We start from the raw sequence: 22,044 nt of genomic DNA, 5'->3' as shown, positions 1-22,044 counted from the left end.
TTTCCAGGAGTGTATATAACAGAAAGCACTAAAGTCTGCTCTTGTGCAACACATATAATCTTTCCTGAGATGGTTAATAGTCGTACTTGAAGCGCCCTGCTAAACCCCAGGACAGGGCAGATAGAATAAATTGTGGCAAGGGGCCAAAATGAGGGGCTCTCAGTTACACCCAAACAAACAAATTTATTATTTAATCGATCATTACAAGAGCCCAAAAAATTTTTTTAAACACACAGCTTTAATCCTTGGGACTCAATTACCGGCTGAAAGCCAGTTTAATTTAAAAATGACTGAAGGCCAATAACTTACAACGAAAGCATAATCAGAAATTTAAAAGGCAACCCTTATCTTAAAACAGTTCTTTAGTTAGGTTCAAGTAAATAAGTTACATTCAAATCGTCTGGAGGCCAAACACTTAAAAGACCAAAACATCAATTTTTTTAAATACCAAAGACCTTATGGGAATCAGTTCTTTAATTTAGGCTGAAGGCCTTAAGAACAAACAACTGAAACTCAAACCTGCTGAAGGCCAAATACTTAAAATTTCAATAGGTTGAAGTAAACTAGTTAAATTCAAAGCTGAAGGCCGAAGACTTAAAAATTCCAAAATAATTTTAAAATGCCAAAGGGCTTACGTGAAACAGTAGTTTAAATTAGGCTGAAGGCCTCCAGAGTAAAACAACCCTAATTTAAAACACAAAACCGGCTAGAAGCCGTACAAGTACCAACAACAACAACAAATTAGAAAAAAAACGTAGTACACACAAGGGCGTCCAGATGTTCGAGAGTCGGCCTGTAATTCAAACACTAACTCTCGGTTAGGTGAGACAGGCAGTCGGGCCAACCGTTCACAATACGACTTGTCCGTGGGTCTGCTGACAGTCGGTCGGTCTGTCAGCAGACCCACCGACAAGATAACTTCCACCTCACCCGACCAGGGCACAACAGGGAGTTCAACGGAACAACGAAGAAAATATCGGAGCCCACAACAAACCATACACGGAGCTGTGAAACTACACACCGTGCTGGACACCAACAACACGATGAGGAAACTACACTGTCTGAAATTTACGTCAACGCCCAGGGCAGGTAACCGGAACGTAAACTGCCACAGGGCAGAAGATTCCGCTAATACACTTCAATTATCACCAAATACAGTGAAACTTCAGCGGACGATGGCTAGAATTTTCCAACTTGAAAACTACGTTGTCGCTCGCGATAATATCCCAACAGCCGACAACGAACTCCAAACGACACAATGTGAACAGTCTCAACTTGTTTGTAGATTAAATCAAACTCAACTTTCGTGTCAGGATCGGTGAACCACGGACCTCGTAGCAATGGGAACAGAGCCACACACTCAGACATCGCGTAGAGGCCGCCAGCTGGCCCCGGCCAAACCACGCCCCGCCGAGAACTCCTCACTGCCCCACGCCAACCGACCGACTCCTCAGAGCCAGTACGCCGACAACATTTAAAAAGCTTGTCAATCAAAACCACACAAACTACACACAGTTTCACGAACACTTGCACGAAGAACCAGACAATGCTAACGGCAGTAATTGTACAATAACAGGGACGAATCAAGAGTCAGCACACACAGCCAACCTATAAGCGATCGCCAGTAAAATACACGTCCACCGGCAAGACGACCGTCCGACGACCAACCAAAGTCGTCGCCACTCCAGTCATGTGTGTCGGCAACCGTGGGGCGACTCATGGCGGTCCTGACCTCACTGCTGCCGCGCCCCGACTCAACTTGTTCCGTGTGCCAACACTGCCGGGTCCGAACTGACTGCTGGCACCTTCCAATTGACTCGTTGACACACGACGACCGGGAGGTAATATCAGTCCAGCAAAGATAATACGGCAGACCTTATATCGATAAGCGCTGCTGCTGCCGCTCGCGGGCAGGCAATGCAGCAACTCAGTGACACAAGTAACTGAAACTAACATAACTAGGTGGCAGTATGGCAGAAACAGGATGTTAAATAAGAGCCACGCATGGCTCACTGCTCACTTGTTATCCATGAAGGACTTGAACATGTCCTGTAAATCTTCATTACCTCGTTCCTGGTCCTCACATTGCCCATGCTTGGTCAGTACCACTGTCTCTGCTGAAATGGTAAGTCCAACTGCTAATAGGTCCTTTGAGTGTGGCATGAGCTTAGTGAGAAACTGGAATATAAGTTGTCATACCTTCGTGAGAAGGATCCTAGGCTTTATCAGTAAACACTTCCGGGCTAAGTTGCCGTGGTCGATCTGTAGAAATTCTTCTCCCTGACGTTTCGTTCTCAACTACGGAGAACATCTTCCGAGGTGAGTCGACGACTGGCTGCTAGGAGTTTTTTTTTTTCTTTATTGATTTTCAATTCCCCCAGAAGGGGGCGGGCTGGTAGCAGCTTACTACGCTGCTCTACAGCCTACAGACTTTTTTTTAAAAAAATGAAGAAGAAAGAAACAAGAAAAAACAGGCGATAAAATGGTGATTTAAAGTGGAAAATGGCGTAAAAATGCGGAAAGTTAAAACAGAAAGCAAAAGGGGACGGCAATGTTGATAAAATACACAGGAATCCGACAAGTAACATAGTAGACACACAATTAAAAAACATGGCGACAGTCTGGTTTCTGTTCGCAAGTGATAAAAAGCACACCCAGCGACAGTATGATGGCTGTTCGCTACACTTCCCAAAAGACACAACACGGAGCACGCACTGGAAAAACACACTGTAAAACACTTGTGCAGGAATGGAAGACTGTTTTATCAGACGATTGGTGGCATTCAGCACATTCGTTGTGGGATCCTTTTTCAACTTCTTGTATGTGCTGGGTTCCAGGGGATCACTGATCTCCTTGTGATAATCCTCAGTATTCATTAAAACAGTAACATTTCCCTTGTCAGCGGCAACTATAATAACATTCTTGTCTGCCTTGATCTCCCGCAATGCCTTCCTTTCTCCTTGAGACAGATTGCTGCTGGGTGGCTTAGCTTTACGTAGTATCCTGGACGTTTCCATTCCTACAGAAGTTAAAAAGTATCTTTGTAAAACGGAGTCTTATCCTCCGAGATTATATGGATTACCAAAGATACATAAGCCTGATGTTCCTTTGAGACCAATAGTCAGCGCAATTGGAGCTCCTACCCAAGAACTAGCCAGACACCTTGCCTCTTTGTTACAACCTCACATAGGCAAAACTGAGAGTCATATTAGAAACTCTCTACACTTCATTGAGAAATTGAGGGAAATTACTGTCGGTCCTAATGACATCTTTGTCAGCTTTGATATAGTGTCTTTGTTCACTATGGTTCCAGTTGATGAAGCTCTCTCTCATATAGCCGATATGTTCCCTACTGATATAGTGGCCTTGTTCCAACACTGTCTATCCTCGACCTATTTTCAGTACAATGGTGAATTTTATGAACAGATTGACGGGGTAGCCATGGGAAGCCCCCTAAGCCCCGCAACTGCGAATTTATTCATGGAATATTTTGAACATCAAGCATTGCAGTCGGCCAAAAAAAGCCTCTCGAAGTGGTATCGGTATGTGGATGATACCTTTGTAATATGGAATCATGAGGAAGAAGACTTGAATGATTTCCTGGTGCACTTAAATAGCATCAACACAAAGAGCAAATTCACTATGGAAAAAGAGAAGAACGGACAACTTAACTTTTTGGATGTATCAGTAATCAAACTGGCGGATGGGACCTTAGGCAATAAGGTCTACAGGAAAGGTACGCATACTGATCGCTACCTCCATAAGAACTCAAACCACCACCCTAGGCAAAAGAGAGGGGTCATAAAAACACTAGTGGATAGGGCCAATAATATTTGTGAACCAGGCTACTTACAAGAAGAACTAAGTCATTTACGAATGGCTTTTGCGAAAAATGGTTATACGAAAAACGAGATTAACCGAGCACTTCACCCAAGTAGAAAAATGCCTAAAAATAGGAGACAGCAACAACCATCAGCTGGAAAAGTATTTCTTCCGTTCATCCATAACATTACTGATCGCATTGGAAAAGTACTAGCCAAGTTTCAGGTGGAGACTATTTTCAGACTTACTAAGAAAATTAGTGAATGCCTAAGATCAACAAAATATGCTCGTCACCCCCTAGCCACCCCAGGGGTATATAAAATTCCGTGTAGTTGTGGCAGGGTTTACATAGGAACTACAAAAAGAAGCATCAATACACGGTTGACGGAGCACAAAAGAAACTGTCGCTTGGGACATATCGACAAATCGGCAGTAGCGGAACATGTTTTTAAGGATGGAGATCACGAAATAAAATTTGGTGAGACAAGCGTGCTAGCGAGGACGTCGCACTATTATACACGTATGTATAGAGAGGCAATTGAAATCCACAAACATCAATACAATTTTAATCGTAAAGAAGAAGGATTAAAATTGAACAATATATGGCGGTTGACGTTGCATCAATTACGTGACAATCGATTGCCTGCAATCGAGAGAACAGACGATAGCCAGAGATAGCCACACATCGACGCCACGTGACGTGTGGTGGCGCCCTCTACGATCTCCATATAAGCGGCAGCCCCAGCTCCTAGCAGCCAGTCGTCGACTCACCTCGGAAGATGTTCTCCGTAGCTGAGAACGAAACGTCAGGGAGAAGAATTTCTACAGATCGACCACGGCAACTTTGCCCGGAAGTGTTTACTGGTAAAGACGCCGGCCGTGAAAGCCTACATGGAATGATACTGGGCTTATATATATATTATAATCGTAGGCCACTAGGTAATACCTCAACTGAGGAGATAGGCATATCTGTTCATTACGACAGAATCCACTGTGAAGTTGGTGGGCAACTGAAACATGGCCAACATATCTACACCCCCAAATCTGCAAAAGCACCACGCTTGGCTACTAACTAATATCATATCTGAGAGTGTATATGGGTCTGCTCATCAACTCACCAGATTTTAGCATGAAGGTGGTGAGGAATTAGAATATATCCTTTCATGTCTTCTCCAAGATGTCCATAGGGTCCCTTATGCTTCAGCACTCCTTTAAACTGTAGCTGTCACCACAACTGAGGCAACAGACAGGCGTACGTTGCACGTCAGCAAAGTCTATGTGGTGACAAACTGGTAATTAGTCATAGACATCAACCTCAAGGTAGCCACAAATCTGCACAAACCTGCATAGGCACCACACTTAGCCATTCTCAGTTGAGGGAATGAGTAGGCAAATTAATAAGATTCACCGACTCAAGCATGAGGCTGGTGAGAAACTGGGACATAACCTGTTACTCGTAAGAAGGGAACTGGTTAGCACATGCACCAGTTTCAACTATTCACTATTCCTTTAACTGACGTGGCAGGAAGTTTTCCCATCTGTTCCGCAGAGCCTTCCATGAAGGCAGGGAGCACCTGAGACGTCGCCTCACACATCTACATCACACACAAAAAATGAACTTGTGCCACAGTAGCTTGTGCTTCAGCTGGGATGATAGCAAGCATGTAAAATAGGTCGGTAGAATTTTGGAGGAGGCTGATGGAAAACTGGAAATGGCCCCTTAAGTTATCTTCAGCACAATAGTACATGCGGCTCCATTACCCGCTAGCTGTTACTTCAGCTGTGACAATATGCAGGTCTACTCTTGAGGTCAGCTGGGTCTGTCGTGAGGCTCATGTGAAACTTGAAAATTGCATATCGTATACATGCTAGTAGCCCATCAAACTGATTATGTGCCGTTCTTGGTTACTATCTCCTATCTCGACTGAGACAGTGGCATAGTTTACTTATCAGCACAGCAGGCCCAGCGAGAGGTCAGAAACGGACTGAGTAATAGCCTCACATTTCTGACACAGTGAGTCCTTAAGTCAGTGCATGTGCCACACTAGCTAGCATAAGAACTGGGTTTTTAGATAAGCAGTTGTAGCAGGTCATCAGAGTATAGCAGAAGGTCAGAGAGGCACTGCAGCGTTGACACTCATGCCTTCCTGAGGAATACTCTGGGCTTCATCCTTAACTGCCATGCTTCTACACTAGCTGTTACCACAGCTGGGGCAGTAGACAGGCATACTCACCAGATTAGCACAGCTCAACATGAAGTTCATAATCAAGCAAGATGTGGCCACACTTGCTTTCCCCATGGGTTCCTCAGAGCTGCACATAGGCCATGCTTATTATCAGGTAGTGCTTCAGTTCAGACAATGGGAAGTTCTACTTATCTGCTCACTTCTACACATGTGTCATGGTTAGACACTAGCTAGTATCTCAGCTGAGACACATGTACTCACCAATTTACAGAGTGATGCCTATGAGCGACTGGAACGTGGTGTCACATGTTTTCTACAGGGTGAGGCAAATCTGCCCATGTACGATGCTTTGCCATTGTCCAATAATTCAGCTGAGATGGCGAGCAGGCCTACTCATCAGGAAGACTGAGGGCAGCATAAAACCACTGATAATCTGGAATAATGCGTTGTACTTCTTCCTTAAGAGGGCAAAGGTCAGCACATTTGCCATGCTTAGCCACTCAAGCTAAGAAGATATACTGGTGTACACAACGAGGTGATGAGAGTCTAATGAGGGAAAACAGCTTGCACATTTTCGGTAGCTATGCCCCAAGTTTGCACATGATTAGACACTAGCTAGTACCTCATGTAAGACAGGAAGGCTGACTTACCATTTCTCCAGAATGCATCATGAGGCTGTTGAGGAGTTGTAACAGATCTTCCCAGCATCCAGATATTACCTCAGCTCAAGCAGTAAGCAATGCTATTCACTGAGGCAGCAGAGTACAGTGTGGGTCTAATGACAGAAGGGACAATGGCCATACACATACACATTGTCCAATAACATGTGTCAAACGCTTGAATAAGCATATTTTGCAGTGCAGTCCCCTTAAAAAGATGCGGGAAGAGAGTCAGCGAGGTTCCAGAAGGTACCAATACGGATGTGGAGCCAAGCCGACTCCACTATGCCATGGAGAGCAACACTAGGTTTCTTGGCTGAGGATCGATGGTGCCAACAGCCCGATTGCGGTGGGCCCACAGATTCTCGATTGGGTTTGAATCCAGGGAGTTTGGTGGCCAGAGGAGTATGGGAAACACACCCTGGTACTCTTCAAACCACACATGTACACTGTGAGCTGTATTGCACATTGCACTGTCCTGCTGGCAGATGCCATCATGTTGAAGGAAAAAAAATTAATGTAGCGGTGGACATGGTCCCCAAGGATATCTGCGTACTTGCACTGATCCATTGTGCTTTGCAGAATGACGAGATTACCCAGGAAATCCCACAAAATCATCGCCCATATCATAACACTCACTCCTCTGGCCTGAAGTCTTCCAGTGGTTGTTGCAGAGTATTTGATTTCTGCCTTAAGGAACATAAAACGTGGTTATTCCCAAAAAGCCATCTGTAGCTAGTCAGTGGACGTGATTTTCGCTATTGGCGTGCAGATTCCAGCCTTTGTCACTGAGGAACAGCAGCCAGCATGGGTGCATCATCCAGGCACCTGCTGTGGAGGCCCATACGCAGCAACTTCAGCTGAGTGGTCGTTAAGGAGACACTGCTGGAAGACCCTCGGTTCATTTTGTTGGTCAGGTGCTCAACAGTTGCATGTCTATTCAAAAGTAGACAGCCATAGTTGGTTTTTGTCATCTATGGTTCGTGACGCCAGTTTTTGATACCTTACTTTGATTACTTTGACATGCATGGTATATTTTAACCATGGCGGCTTGTCAACAGTTTAAAAACTTGGCCATTTTTGAAATGCTTCGATCCTTGGCCCTAAAGCCAGTGATCCTGCCCTTTTGGACGATAGATAAATCGCTCCATTTTCCACATTATGACAACACTGAACTGTTTTCCTCGTTCACTGGACACACTTTATATACCCTTCATTACTGTTGCAGCCATCTGCCGTCTCTTATTGGTTGTTCCACGTTGACGTCGAACGTACGCTACGGTCACATTAATTTGAGTAGACCATGTTTATAGGAGGGCAACAAATTGGAACCTTTACCACTTTTTGCCACTAGCTAGTAGCTCCAGCTGAGACAGTTGGCCAATCACGAAACAGGTCAGCAGAATTTTGCAGGGGACCAATGAGAAACACATATCTTATTCATTAGAACTGCAAGTTTGCACAAGCATCATCCTTAGCTGGTATCTATAAACTGACCTGAGCTGGTGGCCGGATGTACTCACCATGTCAGCTGAATCCAGAGTTGCGTTAGTTATGAACTGATACATTGCCTCGCAGAAATTCCTCAGGGGTGATCCAGATCTACACATTCGCCATGCAATGTCCGCAGTGGCGCGAGATCGGGGCAACATGTCACCTGGCACCTGCCACAGCGCCCTCTGTGGACAGCAGAGGCCTCAGTACAGTGACCACAGCAAAACAAAAAAACATGTGGGAAAGGGCAGGAGGGGGCACAATGGCTGTTGGACACTACTTCACTACCCTGACAGAACGCCAGACTGAGAGCACAAATTTCTTGTGAAGATGTGAAGTGTTTCTATTGAAATGTGATGTGCACACAACCCACCATAGGGTATTCTGGACAGTATGAACACCTAGGAAAAAATGCAGATCAATCATAACTTATATTGGGTATGGGACTTATATTTTCATGTGCAGGACAAAGGTTTGTTGAAACTTTTAATAACTGCAACTTCTGTACCATAATTTTTTTTTAAATTTACATGCAGCACTTCGTTTCCGAAATGGGTGCCCTCCTCTCTTCAAAAATACATGATGACAGTGTACAAATTAGCAAGACATATCTGTTCATGTGAAAAAAATAATTAAAATGTGTCGTTCATGGAGCACCAACCTTTAAACAGGGAATTAAACGTAATAATTGAAAAATGTAACAAATAGCCTTAGTAGTGGGCAAAAGCGGGTTGTGGCCAAATACGAGCCGTTGTTCTTTTATGTCAACAAACCGGTGGTTCCGCTAGCCTATGTTTTGTTTATTTAGACTATAATTAATGGATAACAGCTGTCATGATAGTACAATTAATGCCCAATAATACTCTCATGTTAATTACTATAATTTATAGCCAAGATGATAGCTGAATAGGACACTTGCACTCATATTAGGTTATCAGTGACAGAGTCTCCAGCATCCTGCACTGTCAGTCCTCGTCTGTATTTCACTCGAGCAGCAGCAGCAGCAGCAGCAGTAAACTGAGGTGATACTGCATATTTCTGGTACAGTATGGCACAAATGTTCTGCAGAGTATCGCACCCAATGCTGCTTTGTACAATCTATGACACTATTTATGGTTTCGTGGCTAATTTTACTGATTTATTGAGAAGACACAGATTTCATTGCAATTTTGGCAATTTCTCCTCAACTTTTTAAGAATATACACATAAAAATGGGTTTAGTTGCTATTTTCCTCACTCCTTCAGAAGACAGACAAAAATGTAGGTTTTGTCATATAGTTTTCCAACTTTTTAAAGACAACGTGTGCAAATATTAGTTTCGCTGTAGCCAGTGTGTGACGTTATTTATAGTTTTTAAGCAATTTATTAAAATTTGTCGATTTTGCCTCAGTATTCCGCAAATACCTCCTTTTTCAAGAAGAGACAAATATAGCACTTTGAATGTGTAACAACTAATACCACAATGCATGCCCTGCAAGCACCCCAACATATGACACTTTTAACATTTTTTAGGTAATTCGTTAAAATTTTGTCGATTTTCTTCCAGTATTCCACAAATTTCCATTATTTTCAGGGAGACACACAACAAAAACAAATGCGTAGTGGGCTTACATTTTGCTTAAGTGAACTTAAAACCCATAGTGTGTGACATAACTATCAGCTCCCGTGACGCTTTGTCATTTTACTGAACTTGTAAAAAGTTAATGGCAGGAACGTTTCTACGGTAAAATGTTTGTACTTGGCTAATATGCCCCACACTTGCGCCGCTACCGTTAGGATACTGACAGGCGAAAGAGAGATAGACAAATTATTGAAGTACAAACAAAGAAAGTTTAGTTTACAAACTCCAAACAGTGTATTCTTATTGCCCCACGTCACACATTCTGCAATCCTTGTTTTGATACAGTGATGGCCGTGGAAGGCAACAATTACCTCTACATTTAAAACTGAAAAAAAGAGAAAAATGCAACACGGCTTTCCTGCAAAGTATTCAAAGTGCTTCAGTCCGTATTGTTACCACTACAGCCGCTGACTGGGGCCCCCTCCACTGCAGCACGTCTTGGAGCTGACCTGCCTGGCTGCTGAGAGTGGGCAGCTCACAACACAAGGACAAACAGAACGGTAAGAACAAAGGACTCGCTTTGTCCTCACTGGTAGTGGGGCTTTCAACCCCTCCCCTCCACATCCCCATCACCCACGCAGCACCCAGAGGCAGAAATAAGCGTTTCAATGGCCACCTGACGTTTTAGCTACCCTTTGAGATCCTTCCACACATATCACGATTAAAAACAAGTAATTATGGTTTAAACCTCTTCCTTTCCACTAGCACTACTTATTCGAGCAGACTGAATGTGCGAATTTGCATCCTTCATAATAGGGTGACACATCCACTTTGTAATTGCCAGTCCAGCATGTGCAGGTGTCAGCGCAATGTCACAGGCCTCTGTTCGCACAGGCCGCTGCTACACAGCACGGCCTGTCATTCTACCACGCCTGCCTGCTAGTCTTAAATACACGCACACGCTCTGAGAATTTTGTAATGTAACTTGTCTCGCAGTTAGATGACTGAGACGTCATTAACACCTCATCATCCTGACACATTTTTCTCTGTAGCAAGACGTGTACAGTAGACTTTGTTGGGCTTCTACACTACCAGTGTCATTGCGGGCAGTGCAAGCATACACCTTAACAGCCCACTGGTATATCATTTACACTGAATGTAACAGTTCTTTGTGACACAAAGTCTTTGTATGCTTCCAGAGGTATATGACACAATATGTTTTACGGAATTCACGTTCAGTTACGGTCTGACATTTCCAGTATTTGTTTCCCCCCATTCCAAAAGAATGTGTTCCAGTTACGCTTCAATTACGGCGGATGGTTCTCCCCTTGTTCACGTTCCACTATTCTAGCGATCACAATACGTCACTCCTACAAGTCCTCCGACGTACTCCTTCTTCCTCTGCACCTAGTACAATTCGTGGATGGCCAGTGCAAAGAATGTTTGTCTGTTGGCCAAAATCTTGAGCTGCAGGGCAATCCCATAACTTTATTCATGGGATTTTATCCACGAGTCGACAACCCAAATTTAATTTGCCTATTAAGATTTTATTTCATACATTTAAGGATACATAAAGCTCACGGAAACTGTGCACTATACACTTAAACTTCTTTTGTCACTCAACTGAAAAGTGCTTTGTAAAATACTTTCTGTGAACAATAATGTGTTTCCCCATATTGTTGCCTTTGATAAATCTTCCACAAAAAAGAAAAGAAAGCTACAGTCTTCAATTTATGTAGAATTTGCAGCTTGAACACCATACCGCTGAATTTGGAACGCCATTTACGTTTGTTTAAACAACACCAGAGATCACCCACACGCTACAGACTGCCCTGCAAGTTGCTAGGATAGTGCGCTAGCCTTCCCCTCGTTTAAGTTCCAACATGCTAACACTGCTGCGTGTTACGAGAAGCAGTCTACATACGTTTTGTAGGAACATAAATGAGATTCCATGGAAGAAAGCCAGGAACTCTCTGAGTCAACTGTGGTAGGAAGTGATGTACACACCTCCACTAATTTTTAACAGTAAAGCCCCTCCATGATGCATACCACCTGTCTTGCAGCATATACCACAGAAATTATACCAACTAAATGATTGCATCGCCACCACTCCACATATTCTTTTACGATTGATACTGCATTTAGTGATTTGTAGTCAATAGCCTACTACAAGTGTATCAGGATCTTCTCACTTATTTATATTCAACTGCTATATTTTATTATGTTCAGCTCCAATTCCCATTCCTCGTGAATTGCTGCAGCCTACTGGTGCCGCAGCCTTCTTATAGATAATAGCTCATATCTCTGCACATACCCTGCAAGCCACTATACAGTACTTCTTGGGGTCTCAGTCAGAACAATATTAACTGTTTTCGTTCCCATTCCACTCAAACACATACTGATCAATAAAAAATGACCATATGCCTTTCTGTACACCCAATCCCCCTGATTATAGTTACTCTAGATACGCTATGCCAGAAATACGATTATGGTGGCATAATGGGATCAGAGTCTTCGTTGAATGCATAATGAGTCATAAGAAATCTATTGTCTTTTTTTATTCAGAGGCATATACATAATAATATTGTTCCAACAGCGCTATAGTGCTTCGAGCACATTATCCATTGGATTCTTTACATTGGTGAGGCTACAACCATTGAAACACAGTTCAGAGCTACTGCATGAGTACAGAAAGATTTAAGGTTTGATCACAATTTTTGTTCATTTTTCCCCTCAGCAGGCTATTCGAGAGTGGACTGACCAGGCATCGTATTCCATTTAGAGGAGAGTATATCTTATTCTTTTTCCACATGGTCAGGGAGCATTCATGTAGTAGAACTTACTTTATACACAAATCCATCAGTATTTAGACATCAGACAGAATTGCAGTCTTAAGTGACATGCAGAGGGGATTTGCGACTTCTCGCCTGCAACATATAAATCCAACTGCCAGTTCTTATTGTTTGGATTACTTGCCTTAAGATTTATGCAAATGAGTCTGAGCCTGACAGAAGCATCCTACTTCATCTTGCTCCTCGTGGTTATTACTAAGTATTTTACTGCAATTAATATTTTCAGTGACAGTGTAGGGGATTTCTTGTCCTATTCATGTGCAGTAGATTTATTTACCTTTTTTGCAGGCTTTGGAGTAGGGTTCAAAAATAAAAGAAGCGAAACGCATGTGTTAATCAAACAATGAGCCTTTTATTTATTGAAGGAATGGACTTTATACAACAAGAGCATAGTAATAGTCAAGTTAGCGACGGAAGAACGACAGAAAACGATAACTTCCATTAGCACTGCTTAGCACCTAGCAGCTGCAAACAGTATCACTATCTACATTAACGCAATTTACGCTCTGTATATTACATCCCATTTTACGTTCCGCCGTAAAAATTCGTGCAAATTTTGAGGGGGTACCATGTAGCCTGGAAACCGTAGATGTTACAGCCAGTAGTTACATAAAAGCTGCATATTTAACCCTTGAATCGAGCGTGTTCCCCTCAGGCACAGCTAACTCGCACGATCACTTAGAGCCCAAAGGCATTTTAACTGACCCTCGCTCATCCACAGGCTATGCACAATTGACAGCCCCCAAACTCTCCAGTGCTGTGTTTTCAGACACCAGGTGCACGAGGACTGCAAACTTTCTGGTGGCATGTAACTATTTAGTAGTTTGATTTTAAATGGAAGGACATTGCAATGCCGACTTTTACAGTTCAGCATATTTAGCACTCATTCTTCAGACCACGAGTCGCCTACCGGCACCATCCGACCGCCGTGTCATCCTCAGAGGAGGATGCGGATAGGAGGGGCGTGGGGTCAGCACACTGCTCTCCCGGTCGTTATGATCGTATTCCTGACCGAAACCTCTACTATTCGGTCGAGTAGCTCCTCAACTGGCATCACGAGGCTGAGTGCACTCCGAAAACTGGCAAGAGAGCATGGCGGCTGGAGGATCACCCATCCAAGTGCCGGCCACGCCCAACAGCGCTTAACTTCGGTGATCTCACGGGAACCGGTGTATCCACTGTGCCAAGGCTGTTGCCTTCAGCATATTTAGACATATTTAAATTGATTTAGATTAAATAAGATATTGACCATTTAGATTTTGATAACTTAGAACTATAGTTGAGAATATCAACGAGTTTTCAATATGTGACAAGATAACGCATGAAGTTTGTTTCCTCGCCCATTCGTCTCGCTGTGAGGAATCTGATGACTCAAACGAAGTGCATTCGGTATTCAGTGTTTCTCTCCATGTACGTTCAGGCATCTCCACGGCTGCGTATTCGAAAGCACTACGAAGTGGAGTCACTTCAGGTGTTCTCGGTCTGTAAGCCTGCTTTAGTGCACCTGACAATTTATTAAACCTCACAGGAGAGGTCTACTGATGTGAGGCCAGTTGATTGCAGCGGCCACCGGATTCAACGACCTGGAAACCCCTCATCCAGAAATCGATCAACATTTAGGGACCAATGAGGACTCACTGGAGAATCAAATCATTTCCAGAAAGTCATTGCTTGCGTCACTCTTGGCTATGACATCTAGTGCTAGCAGTTCGCACTGAGGTTTTTCGCTCAGCTTTAGTGTCTGAAGCAGCATCGCCTTGTAGCCTTTTCTACCAGAAGTTGTATGCTTTTTATCGGAGAATTTTCAGCTCCCTAGCCGTCATACACACTGATTTAGTCAGACTCCCAGCAAACGACTACTAGATATCAGCTATGACGCCACTATGAGCAGCAGCCACGAGCTGGCTTTGTGTGCTGCGGGAAAGAGCTGCTCAGACCTGCGGTGGTTATTGCCTCTGTGCCCACATTACTTGCCCAAGTCTGTTTGAAAAACATCGAGTGAATCATGTGTACACACACACACACGAACTAAAAGGCTGAAGTAAACGATCCTATTCATTTGAGAGTCGGTGAATAATAATTTCCTGACGTTATGAGTATATATAGGGTATTACCAGCATAAGTGCAGATACTCGTATTTATGACTGAGGATAGTCTACTGAACAACGTTGCATCAGACTAATAATTATAACTATTATGAGTAGTATGTTTTTAGGTTGGTTGGTACCTCCAAGTATGCGTGGCACAAGGGAACTATAATATTTATTTTCCCCTGGGCAGCAGATTAGGTGTTGCAAGCTGTAGTGCAACTGTGACTAGAGACTTTCTGTTCGGTTTCCAGGCTGAAAGATGTAGGCACTTATACCGAAGAACTGAAACATTTTGAAAGACTTTCCTGGCCTCTTACAGATATGCTTTTATGTATATGGAGTGAGGCGACGAATGAAAATTTGTGCGAAGTCCGGGTATCGGACCTGGGTCACCTGCTTACTAGTCAGGTAAACTGTTCAGTAAGCCACGTTAGCACAATGGTTTGCATAAGTGCACAGACGCCCCTGGAATGCCTCGCCCATCGGTCCGAATTCTCAGTGCTGCCTCAGTTTAGTTTGGATTCCCCAAACATAAAACAATATGCAAGTCTTAAGGAGCTGTGATGTAAAATTTACCGTATGTTTCATGTCTAACACGAGCACTGTGTCTTGCACAGTGTGGGTTCTAGTGGTGGGAAGGCACGCTCTGTTTGCTGCATACGCTGGACCCTGATTGTTGGATTGTAGCAGGTGACGTATCAGTCTTATCTGAACGAAGACGATTTTCGAGCTACCTCGAAAAGAAGTGAAGGAAAAATCGATGTTTCAGTTGACACCTTTGACTAGATATTAAAAGAAGCTGCTAAATCAACTGTTCAGAATGCAATTCGATCGAAGCTGCATACACTTACCACTATGAAGCAAAGTCAGTTCACATTATCAGCAAAAGATGATAAATGGTTCATACTCAACGATAATAGCAACATTGTAGTGTGGGGATGGTAGCGTGTATGAGCCTCAAAAGGCAGACAACGGACACCAATTCATACCTTGTAAATTCATTGGATACATAGAATGAACTACAAGAGCAAGATGGCGAGGCATGTGTCACAGACGTATCTGCTGTTGTAAAATTTTTGGGGTCCAGAAATCAAACCAGAGGAAAAATATGGTGGAAGAGGGATCAGAGATTGAACTGTGATTGTAATACGTTTGGGTGTCAGAGAGCAAAGTGCGACAGCAAGATGTAACAGGTGTGCATGTGTGCACATGTGTGTGTGTATGTGTATGTGTATGTGTGTGTGTGTGTGTGTGTGTGTGTGTGTGTCCATGTGTGCTAATGAAGCAGTGTGGGTTCTGCGAATGTCGACAAAGTTTTCCACGGCCCTCATCACCTCAGAACTCCTACCCCACATGCAGGCATGACAAAGGCCAAAGGTCAACTTCCATTCAAAGTCTCTATTGCGTTCCTGCTGAGAAACATCCAATTTTTTTTTTACATTGAAAAAGGAGTAATTTCTGTAAACCACTTCTTTTTAAGTGGTTCCAAGACAAAAACACTAAAGTAGTTCTGATTAGACTATTAAGGCAGTGGCTAAGGAATGGTGAACCTTACCACTAGGGACTCCGGAAGGAGATTGTAAATCTTGAAGATGGTGCTGTGCGGCTCGGTGTAGAAGACGGAGGGCGTCCAGAGCAGTGCGCCTCTGAGCACGTGGTGTGCACGTGGCCGGCGCTGCAGCCACGTGTAGAGCGCGCCCCCTCCTGAGCTGTGGCCCAGGTAGAAGGGCCGCGCGTCGCCCGTGACGCGCTGCGTCAGCCCCACCAGCGCCTCCAGGTCGTACTCGCCCATGTCGTCCAGGCTGCGCGGCAGAGGCAGGCAGAGGGCGACAACAGGTGGTCAATAGTCGGCACCGTACACGTTTGCTGCGCATGCTGCCGCATTGTCTCTAACTAGCTTTTTGCCTACTGCTTCAGCCGTGTATGCGTACGTCATATGTATTGTATACACCACCTCGTCTCCCTCTCGCTCTTCATCTCCTCCTCCCCCCCCTCTCTGCCAATCTCCTCCCCTGCTTTCTTCCTCGCATCTCCACTCTTCATCTCCTCCTCCCCTCTCTCCCTGTCCATGTCTATCCACTTTCTCCGTCATCTCATTCTTCCCCTCTCTCTTCCACCTCTCCCCATTTTAGCCCCCACCCTCTCCCCTATGGATCGTCGTTCTTACCCCCACAGTACTCCTTTCCACACAGTAAGTGTTATGTGCCTCATGTACCCAAAGTTTACTTGAAATCGATCCAATGGCTTAGGAGCACAAGTCGAACGTACGTACATGGTGTCTGCTTCACATGATGTATGAATCGTAATAAGTCGGCTGCAGTTTAGTTGCATGCTACATCATCCACACCGTTCAATGTCCATGACTGCACATCTTTGGCAATTAACAGTTGTACCTCTGTTACCTAATTGACCCAAGCCACTGTTTTGGTTCAAATGGCTCTGAGCACTATGGGACTTAACTTCTGAGGTCATGAGTCCCCTAGAACTTAGAACTACTTAAACCTAACTGCCCAGGGCAGGATTCGAACCTGCGACTGTAGCGGTCGCGCGATTCCAGACTGAAGCGCCTAGAACCGCTCGGCCACTCCGGCTGGCGCCAATGTTTTCTGCAAGTTGAAATAAAGAAACAGTGTGTTCCACAGCAGATCGGAGTGTCTTAGGGGTCACATTGAGAATACGTTCCCTCAGTTCAGCTAATTTTGCGATTGGAGCACTGAACACAACATCTTTGAGACAACCCCACAGCCATAAGCCACACGGATTAAGATCAGGTAATCTGGACGGCCAGACAGCAGGGAAATGACAGCTGATAATTATATCTTCTCTGAATGCCTCCGCAGCAGCCACTTCACTGGATGTGCACTGTGCGGACGAAACTTCCATGAAACCGTTCCAACCCACACGTCCACAGGGCTGAAGGGTTGGAACGACGTTGGAGCGAAAAAGACACTCCTAGCGCTTGCCGGTGACGATATGTGTAACAGGATCCACAGGACACGTCTGCTGAAAAAAACACGGCCCTACGGTAAATGAAGCCCTCAACCACCACCACAAAGTCACATTTGCCGAATGAAGTGGTACCGGTTAATGTGCAACGGATTTTCCGTTGCCGATTTTCTGTTATTCTGCGTACTGACATGTTCCTGGAAATGGTAATGGCATTCGTATGTGCAGAAAATGTTCTGTGGCCATTCACTGTCCAGCTGCACGCGAACCAGAAATTGGAGAGCAAACGTTTGTCTTGCTGGCTGGTCAGCAGGAAGCATGTCCTGAACATGGGTTGTTTTGTATGGACAGCAACGCAGGATGTTTCGTACGATTTTTTGCAACGAGCTCGCGGGTATCTCCAGTGTTGGGCAATTCCATGTGCAGCTCATATGTGCACACCATCGCTATACCCCTGTTTTTCAAATTTTAAAATAATTTTCTCTAGACGAATGTCTTTTTCCATACCCTTGAGTGTCTGGAACATCTGGAGGGCTACCGGCGCATAGTCACTCTTCATTTTTGTCCGCCCAGATAACTGAATGGTCAGCATGTCGGACTAGCGTCCTAAGCAGCCCGGGTTTGATTACCGGCTGGGTCGGGGATTTTCTCAGTTCAGGAACTGCGTGTTGTGTTGTCTTCATCATCATTTCATCCCCATCCGGCGGGCAGGTCGGCAAATGTGGCGTCGAATGTAATAAGACCTGCACCAAGGCGGCCGTTCTTGCTAAATACCTATACCAGCAGCGTGCCAGGTTTCACGGAGACAGTCATGTTTGGCGTCTAGCTCGCTCAATGAGGAACTGCCGTGTGCTGCGTGTCTCTTGGCATGCATGTTCTGAAGCTTACAGCGCCATATATGGGTCAAATTTTCGTTAAACTTTCTTGTTCCGTGGCGTTACCTCTGCATCAATAATATGCTGCTCAAATTTGACATTATTCTGCGCAGTGGTTCTCCTTCTACAGCTGAAACCATAAATTTAATTATGGAGACCCAATTTTATAATACACGTAGGTATAGAAAAAGTTTTATTCAATTTCGCTCTATTGGACATTAACAAGATCCAAATTTATGGCGAAGCAAAATAAAAATTGTCTGTGTTGCTTGATGCATTCCACACACCGTGTGAGGGCGTTCTTAGTGAGAGTATTGTACAACAGTAGTGGTCACGAACTCAATTGTAAAATGGGAAAAGTCTGAATTTGGTCACTGTGCCAGTGAAATCACACATTTGATTTTAATACGCTGACTACACAACGAGTGTCGTCACTTCAGTAGCACAATGCTGAAATCCACATCAAGGTTGTGCTTTTTTAATTTTACGTAAGGACTTTACAGATGGAAAAATTGCTCCCATATCTAATATGGCCGTGTGATATTATTGCCAAGGACACCATCACAAGTTGAATCCCCCGCACAATCTGCTGCAGCGTTTGATATTATTTTTACCATGAGGAAGCTTTGTAAGGTTCAAGAGGACGGAATTACACTCCTGGAAATGGAAAAAAGAACACATTGACACCGGTGTGTCAGACCCACCATACTTGCTCCGGACACTGCGAGAGGGCTGTACAAGCAATGATCACACGCACGGCACAGCGGACACACCAGGAACCGCGGAGTTGGCCGTCGAATGGCGCTAGCTGCGCAGCAGTTGTGCACCGCCGCCGTCAGTGTCAGCCAGTTTGCCGTGGCATACGGAGCTCCATCGCAGTCTTCAACACTGGTAGCATGCCGCGACAGCGTGGACGTGAACCGTATGTGCAGTTGACGGACTTTGAGCGAGGGCGTATAGTGGGCATGCGGGAGGCCGGGTGGACGTACCGCCGAATTGCTCAACACGTGGGGCGTGAGGTCTCCACAGTACATCGATGTTGTCGCCAGTGGTCGGCGGAAGGTGCACGTGCCCGTCGACCTGGGACCGGACCGCAGCGACGCACGGATGCACGCCAAGACCGTAGGATCGTACGCAGTGCCGTAGGGGACCGCACCGCCACTTCCCAGCAAATTAGGGACACTGTTGCTCCTGGGGTATCGGCGAGGACCATTCGCAACCGTCTCCATGAAGCTGGGCTACGGTCCCGCACACCGTTAGGCCGTCTTCCGCTCACGCCCCAACATCGTGCAGCCCGCCTCCAGTGGTGTCGCGACAGGCGTGAATGGAGGGACGAATGGAGACGTGTCGTCTTCAGCGATGAGAGTCGCTTCTGCCTTGGTGCCAATGATGGTCGTATGCGTGTTTGGCGCCGTGCAGGTGAGCGCCACAATCAGGACTGCATACGACCGAGGCACACAGGGCCAACACCCGGCATCATGGTGTGGGGAGCGATCTCCTACACTGGCCGTACACCACTGGTGATCGTCGAGGGGACACTGCATAGTGCACGGTACATCCAAACCGTCATCGAACCCATCGTTCTACCATTCCTAGACCGGCAAGGGAACTTGCTGTTGCAACAGGACAATGCACGTCCGCATGTATCCCGTGCCACCCAACGTGCTCTAGAAGGTGTAAGTCAACTACCCTGGCCAGCAAGATCTCCGGATGTGTCCCCCATTGAGCATGTTTGGGACTGGATGAAGCGTCGTCTCACGCGGTCTGCACGTCCAGCACGAACGCTGGACCAACTGAGGCGCCAGGTGGAAATGGCATGGCAAGCCGTTCCACAGGACTACATCCAGCATCTCTACGATCGTCTCCATGGGAGAATAGCAGTCTGCATTGCTGCGAAAGGTGGATATACACTGTACAAGTGCCGACATTGTGCATGCTCTGTTGCCTGTGTCTATGTGCCTGTGGTTCTGTCAGTGTGATCATGTGATGTATCTGACCCTAGGAATGTGTCAATAAAGTTTCCCCTTCCTGGGACAATGAATTCACGGTGTTCTTATTTCAGTTTCCAGGAGTGTATTTGATTGCTAAATTATGAGATAAAGTGTTTATTTAAAAAATAAAGTAACACCCTGCGCGCAAAAAAACTTCCTCCATGAACTTCGCAGCTGCTGTGGACCTGAATATACAGACTGAAATGCCAGTTCCGTCCCAGCCGGCCGAAGTGGCCGTGCGGTTAAAGGTGCTGCAGTCTGGAACCGCAAGACCGCTACGGTCGCAGGTTCGAATCCTGCCTCGGGCATGGATGTTTGTGATGTCCTTAGGTTAGTTAGGTTTAACTAGTTCTAAGTTCTAGGGGACTAATGACCTCAGCAGTTGAGTCCCATAGTGCTCAGAGCCATTTTTTGAAGTTCCGTCCCAGACTGCGAAAATGATAAACTCTTGCTGTCTAAATACTTTTGGGGTGGGATGATATAACGTTACTCTGCCCACTTCCTCAAACTGCAAAGTGTGACGCTGGATGTACCGATGAGGAGTGTCCATTCTATGTGTACGCCCTCTCAGTGAAGCGAGTGCAGAATGCAGCTACTTTCCCACATAATGGTAAAGGGAATTATTCTCATCAGAGGTTTATGTTATCTCAAGGGTTTGTTGGTGTTACTATTTACATTCGCGAAGTGCCAGATACTCTCCGTGTGTGTTCTAATCTGAAATTAGCGGTATACCCTCCTGGAAATATATCGTGCTTAGGAAAGTTATCCGTTCCTTCCAGACGAGAAAACGTCCTTTGTAAGGTAAGTATTGTTCAAAGTGTGTATTTTAAACCACATGATGGATACTCCGTTCAACATTACAGATGCAATGCGAGTATATTGCAGTAGCGTAGACAGATTGTGTAAAGCTGAAGGATATGCAGTGACGATTTATACTGAGTTGACAACAGTCATGGCGTACCTCCTAGTATCGTGTAGGAACTCTACATGCCTAGACTAGTACTGCAACCCAACGTGGCATGGATCCAACAACTCGTTGCAGAAATATTGAACCATGCTGCCTCTATAGCCGTTCATAATTATGAAAGTATTGCCGGTGCAGGATTTTATGCACGAACTGACCTCTCAGTTACGTTCCATAAATCGTCGATGGGCTTCATGTCGGGCTATCTGAGTGGCAAAATCATTCACTCGAACTGCACAGAATGTTCTTCAGGCCAATCGCAAACAGTTGTGGCCTGGTGACGTCATCCATTAACATCCATAGAAATTCCGTCGTTGTTTGGCTGCAAATGGTCTCCCAGCAGTCGAACATATCCATTTCTATTCAATTCGGATGGACCAGAGTGCCAAGTCCATTCGATACGAGTAATGCACATCATTATGGAGGCAGCACCAGTTTGCACAGCGCCTTGCTGACGAATTGGGCCAATAGTGTCGTTGGGTCTCGAACGCTACCATCAGCTATCGCAGACTGAAACCAGGACTCATATGATCAAGCCACGGTTTTCCAGTCGTCTAGGAAGCTACCGATATGGTGACGAGCCCAGAAGAGGCTTTGCAGGCGT

The 22,044-nt window shown here is 45.1% G+C and overlaps 1 protein-coding gene across 1 annotated transcript in view; it reads right to left on the bottom strand.

Annotated features, from left to right (window-relative positions):
• LOC124802932 (lipase 3-like) overlaps positions 1–22,044 on the bottom strand; it is a 173,318-nt gene that overhangs the window by 85,997 nt on the left and 65,277 nt on the right. Inside the window, exons 5-6 of the mRNA XM_047264011.1 lie at positions 16,220–16,466; positions 8,191–8,346 (exon numbers count right to left, since the gene is read on the bottom strand). Coding sequence (XP_047119967.1) covers positions 8,191–8,346; positions 16,220–16,466 — 403 coding nt within the window. The remainder of the gene's footprint in view (positions 1–8,190; positions 8,347–16,219; positions 16,467–22,044) is intronic.

The sequence above is a fragment of the Schistocerca piceifrons genome, chromosome 6, assembly GCF_021461385.2.
Source record: "Schistocerca piceifrons isolate TAMUIC-IGC-003096 chromosome 6, iqSchPice1.1, whole genome shotgun sequence".
Lineage (NCBI taxonomy): Eukaryota > Metazoa > Arthropoda > Insecta > Orthoptera > Acrididae > Schistocerca > Schistocerca piceifrons.
The sequence above is the reverse complement of the archived record's forward strand: the minus strand, read 5'-3'. Positions and strand labels throughout refer to the sequence as shown.